General features: G+C 43.9%; 1 protein-coding gene across 1 annotated transcript in view; it reads right to left on the minus strand.

Annotated features, from left to right (window-relative positions):
* Positions 1-15,197, minus strand: part of tmem108 (transmembrane protein 108) — a 45,501-nt gene that overhangs the window by 15,922 nt on the left and 14,382 nt on the right. Inside the window, exon 2 of the mRNA XM_056364710.1 lies at positions 2,535-2,618. Within this exon, the coding sequence (XP_056220685.1) occupies positions 2,535-2,574 (40 nt within the window). The 5' untranslated portion in view covers positions 2,575-2,618. The remainder of the gene's footprint in view (positions 1-2,534; positions 2,619-15,197) is intronic.

Consider the following 15,197-nt stretch of genomic DNA (forward strand, 5'->3'; position numbering starts at 1 on the left):
TGTTGTTTCCACTATTACAACAACTAATCATTCTCTTGTGTTATTCTCACTGCATCTTTGTGTCCATTTCTTGTCATCTTTCATGAATAAAGCCCTTCTCAATTAGGAATAACTACTTTCTTCATTCACACTGCTTGGTTGACTATCTATACAAATGCAGAGACAGAGCCGCTGCCTCATGGAAAGATGCATGGGTGTATAAATAGCTTCATCTTTACAGTAGCACAAACAGACACATTCTTTTGGTTTGTTCTTGGGTGTGTTCCTCTGCCACTCTGGGTAGAGTGTCTGTCCCGTGGGGAGGGAAACAGACAGATAGGGCACATCCTGTGGACCACTGGGACCGTCCCGTAGGAGGACTGGATGGGCAGAGTGGTGGAGAAGGCGGAGCGGGGTGGGCTCTACAGATGTGAGTCCCGAGATAAGAGGGAAAGCTTTCGCAACAGGATAATGGCTTCCTGTTTGAATGCTCCACAAATTGTTTGTCAGGTTGCAGCAGCTTTGAACAGAGACGTGTTTATCTGAGAATCAGGCGGCGAGAGAATGCGAAAACAAGAATAACAAAGAGTCCTTGTGCTGTTTACTGAGGTAATGATTTAGCTACAGCGACTGTGACAGAGGCAACAGATCTGACAGGAAGGAGAAACATTAAACAGGAAGTTGTTTGGAATCTGGGGGAGAACACTGAATTACAGGCCTGCAGTAAAACAACTCCATTAAAGCTACAGACACGTTTTCTAGATAATTTGAACATTTTTACTCGTGTTGGCAGCTTTAAAAAGACCACAAATGGTTGCAACAACACAAAGTCAGATTGGAACGATTACTCAAGCCCTGTGCACTTATTTACTTCACACCAACCGGTCTTGGAAGCAACTGCCGTACTTGTCTGGCTTTGTTATGAAAGCCGAGCTGCCACAAATTTTAATTTGCTAGAAAAAGAAAGATAAGTTTCCTCCATTTACTCAAGTGTGTTATGTCCACACAACATGCTCACATAAGTATCAAGAGCACTGACAAACAAGGAAAACAACGCCTGCCATGATGTGGGATCAATCCGTCTTAGTTCTCTTCTATCTGCAGCATCTCTTCTCTTGCCTGCAGTCTGAGGATATTAAGGCACATCTGTCTCCTGCAGATGGCTGGGCCAGAGAGAGAAATGAAAAATGTCTCCGTACTGCACACAGACATCTCAGGTGGGCCTCTTAGCTCTGCACACTGTAAAGAGGCAAACCCCTGGTGGAGTCGTAATGTGTCCGAGGAAACTCAGAACTCAGCTGGATCTCCGGCTGAACACATGAAAGCAAAAAGTGAGCAACTTCGACTCAGACTTCCTCTCTTTAGATTAAAACCAGCGCGGAGTAACCTTGCTCCACCTCTGCTACAGCGTAGAGCACTTCATTCACAGCAGTGCAGTCCGAGTTTATCACTTCTGAGGGATTGAGGCAGATTTGTCAAGGGCAGCCTTTGGCTCCACTGCCCTGAGGTGGAGCTTGGGGGTGCATACTAGATATCATCAGCCTGTTTAGCTAACTGTCCAGGAGCCCGGTGGGTCCCGGCCTGACCCCCATGTTCCATATTCATGTGACATTCTGTGCTGGTAGCCTGCCAGAGCTTTGTACATCCACTCCCAGAGCCTCGATCCTGTCCTCTGAATCTAAAGCAGCCCAGACTCAAAGAATAACAAGAAATACGGGGATTTAGCACTGTATGTACAGTATCTGATATCTACAAACCGGGGTAGCCTGAAGGCATTTAACAGGGTCTCCAGCAATAAAGGAACGATGTTTCATTCATGTACCGATAGGTCACCAAGAGAAGTAAGATTTGTAGTTACAAAAAGCATCTCCAAGTATCCACTCTATTGAAATGTCAATTAGCAAGACACCTTATTCCTGCTACTATTTACCTTTATCTGATCAATAAACTAATTAAACCATTCTAAAGACTTATGACTAACGATCAGATGGCAATGTTTTGTCTGTCTCACAACAGAATAATGACAATGTCTGCTCTTTTGTTCAATGTCACGTCCATTGGATATCAGAGTTAATGTAATTTTGTTTAACATGGTTTTCCCAGATAAAAAGTGAAAAACTATGGAAAACTGAAGCACATCTACTCTTACTTCCTCACTGAGAAATTCTGGATCAGACCTTGTGCCCCGCCAACCCACCACCGCTGCTTGCGCTAGGTTGGCAAGTGAAAGAGCAGTGATAGAGCAGTGTGTATCAAGATGGTTAGCAGAGGAAACATGTTTGAGCCTCAGTCAGACCCAGACTCAATACCCTTATGTGTATGTTGGCACACGGCAGTTCGTATTATTATTTTATTAATGTTTTTCAGTTATTATACCAATGAAATTTACATGAGGCCTGTCAGAATGCCATTTGCAAGACAGTAACACAGCTCTCCCAGATACTTCCTGTTCTCTCTTTGCACTTGCAACGCCCACTGGCGCTCTGGGCCTCTGGTTGCACACCGAGGACACCCTGTTGATGCCCTCCCAACTCCCCTCCCTTTGGTCCACTCACTCAGCAGCTGGCAGCGCAGGACCTGCAGGCTCGTCTTCATGGTATCATGTGATCCGGCTCCTCCTCCACAGTGCTCATGGTTCTCTAGTAAAGAGGAAAAAGGAAGAGAGGTAAGATGAAACTCAGCGCTCAGGTATCGAAATCACACTCAAGTCATGGTCAGGTGTCAGGGTGATATGCCGTGATTATGTCTGGGCAGGTTTAAATAGACATGGAGAAGGAAGAAGGGATTGTAGAGAAGTTTGTGCAGCTTAACCTTGACAGTTTAATCCCTGTAATGACTGCCAGACAACAGTTACACCTCTCACAGCGGATGATATGAATTATACATAACTAATATTTCAAAATAAAAGCCCAAGTAGGACAGCAGTAGTGGTCAGCATCAGATGCTCGGCTTCTGATCAGCATTGGCATCCTACAGGGTGTGCTGGTCAGTAAAACCAATTACGGAGCATTAAACATTGACCAGTAAGCCTTGTTCTGACATAGCCACTGCGTGTGTGTCAGCGGGACAAGTACCCAAGGGTGCTCTTTAGGAGAATGACTCACTGATGGCCCTCTGCTAAATGAAAGGCCACACACACACACACACACACACACACACACACACACACACACACACACACACACACACCCCTCCAGGGGGTGACAGGAGATGTGTGAGTGTGTGCATGTGCATGTTTGCTTCTCTTCAAGGAAATGCCCTTGGGCAACACACATGCCCACAGCACTCACACACACACACACACACACACACACACACATACACACACCTAAGCACCCTTCACCCCACCTGCATGAATAATCTGTTGTGAGTGAGACGTGTGAAATTGGATTTGCGCCTCCCAGGACGAGGGGTCTGGTTGCGGGCAACCTGTGTTTCTGTGGGAGATGTGCGAGATGAGAGGGACAGACAACAAAAGCACAGGGTACTGATCCCTTCACGAGGCTTTATTTCTTATAAACGCAGCAACAGAGAGGAGGCAGCACACTACATCTGAGTCATCCGGTTTATATTGCCACCATTGTGGCAACCTTTTAATGCCTGTAAATTATGTGGAGCTATAAATCTGAACCACGCCAGCACAGACTACCAAAAAGGTGGAACTAACAGCTGAATGAGTGCAGGCATGATGGAGGAATCTATCTACCTATCTATCCATGCAGCGACTGACTAACGACTGAACTGCACAACACAACACCAAAGGCAAGAAATTTAACTGACTGACGGTGTGTTAGCTTCATGCGAGGGTGAAATCAAAGGCATGAAATAATGGGCACAGCATGGTGTCAAATGACAAATTGGAAATACACTTCTCTATTTCTCCCCCTGGCTCCTCCTGGAGAACTACAGAATAAAATGAATGAAAACAATAATGTAAAATAAGCAACTAAATTGGCCATCATCGCAGACTTTTAGATGACATGTGGACACAATTTTGTTCTTGTTCCAACTATTAAAAAAAAATGTAAAAAATGAAAACAGAGACGCTCTCTGCTTCGCCACTCTTAACTCACAGCTTTGACTATAATGGCGCGGGCTCAGTCATAATATAGAGCGAGTAATTGCAAAAGAGATGAGGCTGCAAGAATACAGGAGTAGCAGAAGCAGAAAATGAGTTTTTCCCTGCTTCACATCTGAGGAAATGACACTAGCTTGCAACTGTCCCAAACTCATACCCGCTTCCACTCATTGCAATGTCGTAATTCTGCAGTGATAGCAACACTGTAGTCTCTCTCTCTCTGCTTTATTTTATTTATTTTTTTTAGCATCATGTTCCTGGCCTAATGAGCTCAATGGCAGGGTGTGAAGAGAGCAGCTGAGCCTCTCCACGGTGATTACACCTCATCAGTGATGCCAGGCCAGCGAAGGCTCATAGACACGCTCTTTAATTTTCAGGGCACAACGGGTGAGGCTAGTGGGCAGAGGACAGTGGTGCTGGGGGGAGGGTAGTGACAAGGAGGGTTTCATTTCTCCTCGTTATCACAGAGTAGAGCAAGGTTTTTTTTTTGTTGTTGAGAAAGAAGGACAAGCTGTATGGACAAAATACAGGCTGGTCAGGGCTCCTGCTGGGGAGCTGAATCATAGTTCAGCTCTGCACACATGTGCAGGTAAAAGATAATATGGGATGACAGTTAGAGTCACAGCATTGCTAAAAACCCCCGGACAGAAAGAGAGGTTCACTGGCAACTGCTGACTGGTTTCTTTCTGCAAGGCTAAACACTCGATTATTGCCGTAGAAACCCGAGTTCAAGTCCACTACCTTGGACTTGTTTGCAATTGGGAAGCCGGTGAGGGAATATGTTTTTGTTGCTGCACTGTAGACCCCTACTGGTTGAATTGAGGTGGAGTAAAGGCTGTTTTCAGACAGACATCAGAAGTGGTGTGTAAGACCACTATGTCGATGCAGTAAATTCAAGCAATAAAATTCAGGGTCGTCTGTCAAAAGAAGTTAAACATGGCTAAACTTCTGCCGCAACCCTACGCCATGTCATCGAACGATGAATTTTGGTGGCCAATCAGATACATACAGGAGCCCGTCAACCTCCATAACGTTCCATACTTGAAAAATCCTTCTTCATACTTTCATATCATCCTCTCTGCAGCGTTTTAAAGAGTCCAATAAGGCTCCAAACTCATGGATCTATAACTCAAACCAGACTTCTAGTATTATATTTAACTGCTTCACCAGTATATAAAACAACAATATGCTCCAACCAATGCAGCAGCTTGTGTTTTTTTTTTTTTTTTTTTTTAATGCAGAGCTGTTGTGGTCTGAACGCCTGGTAAGACCTGGAGGTGAGCAACTCCTGCTCATACACTAATGAAATGTATCAAAGCAGTGTGAATGAATGTCATCACCCTCTCCAGGTCAACAGTAGTCAAGTCAAGGAACAATTTGTGCAGCATACAATACACCCCCGAATCAGATAACGGTCCCTTCCACCCCTTAAGAAAAAGGAGTAGTGTTATTGGATAGGAATTTGTCAGTCCAAATACAGCAACATCATTAAAAATGATCCTCCTCAAAAAGTGAAATACACTGGAGATCAACACTGGCTTCAGCAATATCAAGACAGATTCCCAGGTAAAAACACACGAACAGTATCAGCTTAGCACTTTGCACGTAGCGGCCCAGCTTTCTGCTGGAGAGGGAAAAAAAAGTTGCATGGCAACTGACATGCACACAGACGGCAGCCATCACCATAGCAACCATGATAGTACATTATATTCAAATTCATTCACAAGGACACTTTTGGGCTCAAACAGAATTGGGAAGAAAAAGAAAAAAAAAAAAAAAGGAAAAAAAAAAAAAAAAGGAGATTTGCAATTACAGAAATTACAGAAATTCTCACAGTGAGTGATCCAGTAACAATCTGCTTGTCTCTCAGACTCAGTATGGGCTGTGGTTCCTGAAGGTCCCAGACTGCAGCGCTGAATAGTTTGTCTGGAGGGGGGCGCAGACTAGAGGCCAAAGCCAAGGTCGGTCGAGACAGCACAATGAATTAAGCCTGTCATTCCATCTCTTCGTGGCCACCAGCCGCAGGGATAACAATGCTTTTAATTTTGGACTTCCCTCTATTCTGCGGTTATGTATAGGGGCCGTGGCAGCGGGCTGGCTGCCTGCCCACAGCGGCTGCAGCCTGAAAGCCCTTTCCATAACGAGAGAAGAGGAGGAGGGAAGGGAAGTGTGGGAGTCGACGACGACGACAGTGTGAACTACAGTGTTGTACTCTCACAGTCAACCCATAACTGGACCTCCAATCAAAACTGCTCTAACTGATGCTTTTCTCCCTCCAGTTTTGATGCCACTCTCTCACGCTTTGGCTTTATCTCCTTTTTATGAACTGGAGAGCGATTTCTGCCGGCTTGAGTCTGAGGAGGAAGGTACAGAATAAAGGGAGGTGAAGTGTGAAAGCTGCAGCTTTGAAGTAACTGGACAGCTACTCGCAGCAAAATACAGACCGAGAAAACTGGCAACTGAAGCTGCAGCATTACCTCTGCTTTAAAGCGGTCCTACTTTTTGGAAGTCAGTCATTAAAAATGTTCTTTTACATCTCTCAGCATTTACAGCAGACTTACAGTGTGATCACAGTGGATCTATGGCTGTGGAGCGCCATATGAAAAGCTGGTTACATCAGTGATTTCACTGCATCAAAGCCGAGACTTGATGGGATCTCAGAGAGTTTAGCTCCATTTCAAGTTGTGTAAAACCAACTTTCCTCGGCCCTGCCCTTCCACAACGACCCAGGGGACATGACCGCACAGAAGGCGGCCATTTTTCCTTTGATGTTGTTTTACCCTTTGATGGAAATCAGCAAACAGCCCCTGATAGCACTGGGGCTGTACTCTCGCTGTGTCCATGTGTTTCCTGCGCTTGTGTTGATGAGGCCCCGGCCCGGCTGAGACTGTGGCTGTGACTCAGGAGTAAGGCTTTACCTCTGGGAGTTGCCACCATCTTGGTGACCTTGCAAAGCAACCAGTTGCTTGGCACAAATCACGGAAGACTGAGGCTTTATTGTGCAAATGGGAAGCTGATTACTGATTATGACTGTGAACAATTCTGTTATGGAACCATTTTTTGTTTTTGTCAGTGGGAGGGTTAAAAGCCAGAGCCAGTGACTCAAGCACAAGAGAGACTCTGGGGCTTTGATAACTTAATTGTGCAGCCAGGATACACACAACAAGTGATTGATTACAAGTATTGATTCAATGCAACAACAGGCTTAAATTAAATGCAAGCAGCAAGAAGTACAAAGTAGGAAAAGGCTTCCTGGTAGACTTCTAACCCTTCCATCCAGGAAGACAGTCATATTGCTGAGTCACTGTCGCCGTCAGCTGTGGCCCTAGATGGTAAAGCTGGCAGGATGAATTGCTGATGCTGCGTCATGAAGGCTGGCGGAGGATGCGCGGGTTATCAATCAGCGCCATCTCTCCCCTCCGGGCTCTGCCCCGTGGTACAGCAACACACCAGCCATTAAAAGAACATTACGGGTCCCAGCATGCAGTTCACTCTGACCATGACAGCGGAGCACATCATGCTCCCTTTCCAAGCGTGTCACCACGATATCTCACATGGTTACATAACAGTAGGAGCACATGGTACTGAGCATGTCAGCAAGTCAACATGATAGTGTGTAGAATGCTTTCAGTAGTGATGGAATAATGTGGATTAAAAAAATCTTCTTAAAATCTACTTTAAACTTTAAAGTATTAGCTGCAGCTGCATGTCTTCACATGCCTTACATTTCCTGTCTGTCTCTATATCGAATAATGGCTCTTATCATTTTATCATTCTCTAAAATTCTGGGCCATATTTTGGCAAAAAGATGAATATGTGGATCATATTGACCAGACTAACAAGAACAAAACTAACTTTTTTTTGTGTGTTTTTTTAAATCTGGGTCAATGCTGGGATCTTTTGTAGATTTTTTGTGAACCCAAACTGACTACAGCCGCTATAAAAGGAGAAAGATATGAACTTTTCAAAGCCATATTTTAAGACTCCAGGGTCTGAGGTTTTGATACCACATATTTTTGATGGAGTTAACTGCTTAAGTAACTTGGTTCCAGACCTCAGACCTGAATTGCTGTTCACATCAGAGATTTATTTTTTTCTTCAGTAGTTCAAATAGGTCTTGTGTCTTTAACCGTTTCCATGTCGACTGAAACAGATGCCTCGCTTGCCTTTGATTGGTTAGGACGGAGCAGCAACCTCTTCCAAACAGAAAACATAAAATGCAATTCAGTCTCACTATCAGGCTACAAGTCTCTCTGGCCAAAATGTAAAGCCTGTACCTTTATGCACTACATGCACATGGAGCATCTAAAAACAAATCTCCAGCTATGAAACAGTTAACTTCAATGTCTGCCCTGCCAGTATCATGCTTATACTTTTAGATTTTATGTGCTCAGTGAACAAGCTGTCAGCTCATATCAATGTCTTGGCTACAGTCCCGAAGGTTAACATATTGTATATGTCAGTACGGAGGAAGCAGAACAGTGTAGTATTAAAGATGATTCACTTGTCAATAGTCATTAATGTAGAAGGCACTGAGCACAGCACAAGAGCCTAAAGGAACCTAGTGTGAGTGTTAGTCACTGTTATGTGTTATCAGAGATATTTTTTTTTCTTTTGTGTGTGTGTGTGTGTGTGTGTGTGTGTGTGTGTATGTATGTGTGTTTTTTAGCTTCCTCCACTCACGCCACAACACAAAATTTCTGCTTCACACTCGCATCACGTTAACAATGAAGAAACCCGCAGTAGCTCTCACAGGATGAATGAATTTCTAACTCGTTCAGAAGAGAACTCCCACTCAGGAGGAGCAGGGCACCTGTGCTCAGGGGCAACTGAGGAGGAGTAGAACAGCATCACCGGCCTCTTCATTACTCAACACGCATACACCCAGCCAGGACCAATGACTAAGGCAATTTATCAGAGGAACCAGTGGCTAAAGCCCTTTCCGTGGGTGTGTGAACACATGTGAGACACAGACAGAGAGATAAATGGCGGCCGAAAAAGAATTCCTGCCGATTTCTGCAGCAGTCCCGTTTACAAGCAGGAAGTTTTTACAGTACGAGTTTCCTGTCCACTGCAGGGCTGTTTTTTAAAGTATATATTTTTTTGGGCTTTTGTGCCTTTATTGGACAGGATAGTGGAGAGAGACAGGAAATGGGGAGGCAGAGAGAGGGGGAATGACATGCAGTAAAGGCCGTCCGATGCGGGACTTGAACCGGGGCCAACTGCAGCGAGGACTGTAGCCTCTACACATGGGGCGTCTGCTTAGACCACTACGCCACACAACGCCCCGTGCAGGGCTGTTTTAAATCTTCTGGAGCAGGTCCAAGCCAAGTCTCAACTCTGTCAGAACGAGACTAGAGTCAGGTGTCAAGTCCTGACTGATGTTTCTGCTCTCAAGTCAAATCAAGTCTTGAGACGGTTTAGTCTCAAGTAAGTCAAGTCTCACATCAGTCAATTTCAAGTCCAATGTCCAAGGGGTCAAGCTGTTGACACAACAGTGAAGTTGTGGCAAACCACTGCTCTGTGAGACAAGAAAGGCGCTATATAAGCGCAGTCCATTTACCATTTGACAGCAGTTAAGTCTCAAGTTCTAGCTTTGTTCACACAAATCAGTCCAAGTCTTCATGCAATAAAGTCTTGAATATGTCAAGTTTCAGGTTCCAGCCAAATACCTGCATTTTCTGTGCTTTTACCCAGAGTGTCAGGCAGCTTCACTGCATCACACCGGGCAGTCATTAAGACCCAAGCAAGGCCAGACTGTCTGACAGATTCAGCAGGGGATTGAATCAGTGGTGGCAGCTTCGGCTACGCTGTGTAACACACACCTAAGGTCGGGTTGGGAACAAAGAGTGAGACAGGTAACAGAGCCCCGGGGGGAAGAGCCTGTGACAGACTTGTTATATCACTGGAAAGAGGACACCACAATCTGGATATCCAGCACTTGGAGTGATTGAAGGCGAAGGGGGGGCTGTCAGTGGATGGATTTGATCAGTGTTGAAGTCGGACCTGACAGGCCAACAAGTGATGTCCCCTGTGGATCTATGCCCCCCGATTGTTGTTTAGTTTAGACATGTCATTTCAACACCACACGGCTTATTATTTTGCATCAAAGTTCAACAATCACCCACAGTGACATCCGTTACATAAGACAAAAAAATGCCAATTAACAAAAGCCTCATTTGATGCATTTTGCAAAGACAGGTGGCGATAAAGGTGAGCACAGCAAATAAAGTAAATAGCTTTATCACAAAATACCTCAACGTACCGAACATCACAGACAGATAAACTATTAGACGACATCTAACATTATATCGAACGTAATGGATTTCTCCTATAAAGGCCTCCTCACTGTGTGTGATGCTTGGCTTTTTTAATATCGTCTGTGCACAGACACTCGGCACACCTGGAGACCTGACCGTGATACCTGAAAATTCTCAGCACAAGCTTGTCCCGTCTCTCCCGAGAATTATCGAGCCAGGCAGTAAAGGAGCAGACATTGGGATGCAGCTCACCCCCGCGCCACTGTCTGAGTTGTAAATATCCTCCTTTCCACCTCTGTCCCTCTCTCGCTCTCTCTCTTTTTCTTCTTACCGTCCTTATGTGACCCCCCGACTGAGTGAGTGAGTGAGTGAGTGAGTGAGTGACTGGCTGCTGGCTGCCGCTGCGAGTGGCTCGCTGATGATGAAGAGAAACGTGAAACTACAGCGTGTCAAGTCCCGCCACGCTTGTCACAAACGGTAACACAATCAAAAAATAACATCGCTGTAAAATTAAAGGGGGTTTAGGGTGACAGTTAAATTCACTACACTTACTGAATGCGTAATGACACTTGCCAGAGCCACACGAGGCTCGACACATCAGTCTGAACCAAATCCACTGCAGACAGATGCATGTTTTAATGCATCCCAGCTCTACAGAGGTCATGTTGGAGCAAATGTAAAGCATTTCCTCACTGCAATAATAATAATAATGTAGTGTTTTCAATCCTAACGTAGCCGCTTGTGTCTTAATGTTTGATCACACAAGAGATCATTTGACTTTTCTGATTGATATTCATGAAATATGACATTAAATAGCTTCTAAATATAATTGTACAATTGCTTTCTGACAACTTTTGGTGCCTCTGTGCCGTTTTTCTTCTTTCCCTTTGTGACTCTGCAGTGATGAAGTGAAATGAGCTGCTGCGTCGTCAAAGCGCTGCTTCTTCGTTTGTTCAACAAAAAACCGAACAAGATGGAAGACAGAACAGGTCAAAAGGCAGGATGAATAATGTAAGAAATATCTTTTTACAAGGTTTCTGATCAGCAGCCGAGAATAATTAGACGGGATATGGAGCTACATTGCCTTACCCTGTATAAAAATAAAAAAAATCTATTTACTAAAATCAAAGCAAACCTTTCTTTGCCCTTTTTCTATTTCAGATCTAAAACAACATGAGGGGAAAAACAGTTGATCAAAGCCTCAACTTTGACTTCTGTCTCGCAGCCTGTTCTCTCAGCGTTACATCGCACGGTGCGGCAGGAAACTTGTCAGGCCCGAGAGACAGATTTATATGTAAAGTCTGCCTCAACATTGATTATCGGACCAGCGGCGCTCAGTGAGTGATGCCACAGTAACGAATAACAAGCACATAATCCTCCACGTAATATCTGTCAAAGATCTAAATTTACACCAGGAAAATAGGCTGGAAGACCTTTGATGAAGTACTTAACCTCATCGATCAGAGCTGGGTGCGTATGTCTCTGTAGACGCTCCTTCTCTAGCTTCTGAAGCATTATTTTTACATGTGGAAAGACTATTTTTAGAATTGATTCAGACCCAACTAATGTGCTTTTAACTACAGCTCCTGATTTAGCATCCAAGAGGCTTTGACAACTGGTTTAGCCGAGTGTCTGTTTGGCAATAATATTCACTGCTGTTCTCCAGGCATGGATCCTTGGCAGGCTGCGAATGATAGACCGTCTTTGCACAAGTGCATGGCTGTCTAACTCCCAGAAGCCGGGAGATGTCAGAAGGAGAGGCTGTTACCGCTCCGTAAAGGGATCTCCAACATCGATTCTAATACAGGGCTTGATGTTGGAGAATAGCCCAGAGCTGCGGAGCCTTTCTTCTCCTTCATCTCCCATCACTCTCTGCTCCCCATTCCTTTAATGTCACGTCATACTTTCATCCGAGTAAGTATCTTCTGTTCTCTCATCTTTACTTCAGGCTTCGAGTCCCTTGAACCAAAGAGGGTGTTTTAAAGCTGCAAGAGTCTGGAAGCTTTTTTTATTTTTTATTTTTAGGGATGAGAAATAAGCACAGGAAATGTCAACCTTTATTGCGATTTATTTGATCATATATTGTAAAGTCTCTGTGCAAGTGTTAAGTGTATATGTTCACACTTTGGCTATCAGAAAACATAAAAATTGGTTGTGCTGTTGTAACAGGAAATCATACCAAACAAGTGCTGATTGATACTAAGGAATCTGTGACTTCAGATCAGTCCAACCAATTTCAAATGAAATAAAAAAAAAAAAAAAAACCTGGTAAAAGATGGATTTCCCAGTAATTATTAGTTTTCATCCACTGAACTATTGCTCTACAGTATTTAAAGCTGCACTAATTAATACTTTATATTAGTGATGGATCAAATTACTATATTTGATGTAGTTTGCCTCAGAGCATTTAGCGTCCTTCAGCTCGTTGTTTTGGTGTTACGGCCCAAAACTTTATTTGGCTCAGTCTGACTGGTTTTACCAGCATTATATCAGTATAAAATGTTCTGATAAACACAATGCACGCTACTTTCCCTGTTCCACACAGCAGACAAAATCAGCTAGTGAAATATTTAGAGGATAAACAGCCAGATATCTTAATGCTGGCACTTAAAACACAGAGTGAGTATTGGGATTTTGCCACAGCTCGAGAGATTGACATTTGCTGTAACGCCCAAAGACACTTAACAGTTAGTCATCCTGCAAATGTCAGTTCAAAAAGGAAGCAAGGCGAGCTCTTATTATTCCTAAAGATGGACAGAAAATCTGTCCAAACATAAGTGGTACTTCAGAACCGAGAACTCTAATTGATAACATTTTGGTAGACCTACAATGGATTGACACCAAAGCCAGATTGAAAAATGTGTCTCACTCTTACATGAGAGCAGGCTGACTGAACAGCAGAGACAATATAAGAGAATGTCCACTTTCCCCCTGTTTACCACTGATCCCTGAGTGCACCTGGAAAAGCTGCTCCAGCATCAAATGGATAGAAAATTCATCTGAGGGCACACCTGCCCTGCTTCATCTCCCTCCTACATTCAGCCCAGCGAGAAACTTTCAAGGCATTATAAAGCATTTTGTGTTTTGTGCAGAGACAGTGATAACACGAGAGCTGCAGATAAGAAAAAAGGTGTAATTCAGTGTAGAGAGTTTGAGATTTTTTTTGATTAAATGTGCCAAATCCAATGTATATGATGTCCAAAAACTTCTTGATTGGCAGTGTGTATCAGACGCACGACCCTCTGCACACTGACTGAGTAGCGGAGGTTAACACTACGCATCAAATTTCCTGTAATGCAGGTGACATGGGTGTTCACCATCTGACAGGCCGTCTGCAGCAGGGTCGAACACCTGTCACACCTCGCTGTCTGCCAGTGAAAGGTGATGGCCAACCTGCTGGTGGCCAAACTACCCTCCAGGGCAAAGTGACAAGTTTGAGAGCAGCTACTGGCAGAAATGGAGTGCTTCTCTAGATGCTCTACACGCGTCAAGCGACATTTAATTCATTCATTTTTTTCATTTTTCCAAAGCTAAATGACTAATTTGTTGCATTTTGATCCAGCAGCAGAGCGGGGCATTACTATGAATTTATTCAAACTGCACTTCTGTGTGAATATTCAGTCACTTTAAAAAAAAAATTAAAAAAAATACCACAAATTGTGGTCACCAATCTGACACTGCACATTTGCCTTATTTTGAATTTAATTTCAAATAATGGTCCGAGTTCTAAAATAATTTCAGCACGTGACGAAGCTTGAGAACAAATGCAAAAAAGAAAAAGCAAACAAATGCATCGCTGAGAGAAAGATTTCGATTTTCTGCATTTCCTGATCTCAACCTGCAAAGAGGGAGAAATGGGCAGACTGGTTTCTGAATGCAGAATTAATAAATATAATTTAAAGAAAAAGGGGTTTCTAAGATAAGGCTTTTGACATGTTCTTTGTTTCTCTGTTTTAATTCATTAAGAAAATGGTTAGCAACCGCCATCCAATCACATCTCACTGTTCAACCTGTGCTCTGCTCTGATTGGTGAGGCAGGATGTATTTTTAGCCACAGATATTCAATAAAAGCAGACACTTCTCCAGAGATTTTAAATTGAGACAAACAGACAAGCCAAAACCACAGCAAAATAGCATGACACAGCAGTAGCACTCCAACGCCAAGGGTGCCGTCAGACACCATCTATCCTCCTGCCTCCCGACGGGCATCACAGTTAACACAAGGCCTCCCTGAACGCACCTCGCCCTCTTATGCCGAACAGGTAAATCGTTAAAGGAAGCCGGTGATACTTCATCTCAGAGAGCTCTGATACACCCGAGTCAAAACTTCAGGTCCAGTGAGAGTAGCGGCGCTATTAGTGCACTGCAGGACAACTGTCGCAACATTAAACCGAGAAGGAACCATCTGTCAAAGGGCTTCCCAATAGAAGCCTCCAAATGTGAGGCTGTTTCTTGAAGCGAGGAGGGTTAGTGTTCTTAAAGACTCGTCCGCCGGCCTCAGAACAGACGGTGACTCATACATCGATGGAGGTTAACTGAACTGCACTCGCATCCAGACAAGCTCTGATGAATTGAGAAAGTTCACACATGAAAGAAGGACACAGTTTGCAGCCGAGTTACAAGACTAAATGATTCACGTCATCTAAAGTATAAGTAGCTATTCTATTTGCCTTGAGGGTGAGAGATTAAAAATGTAGTGGTGCAAAATGACAAAACCAAAGGCTTGAGCCAAGCCCTTCTCTTCAGGGTTTTATTAAATGTAAAATAAGACGCCTGGGGTTGCCACCAACACAGAGGGCATAATACCATAAACAAGCTTAATCCCTTCCAATCAACATAACAGATGTAACAGGGCGGGACAGTGTGCTTATTTCAACATG

The sequence above is a fragment of the Seriola aureovittata genome, chromosome 20 (assembly GCF_021018895.1).
Source record: "Seriola aureovittata isolate HTS-2021-v1 ecotype China chromosome 20, ASM2101889v1, whole genome shotgun sequence".
Lineage (NCBI taxonomy): Eukaryota > Metazoa > Chordata > Actinopteri > Carangiformes > Carangidae > Seriola > Seriola aureovittata.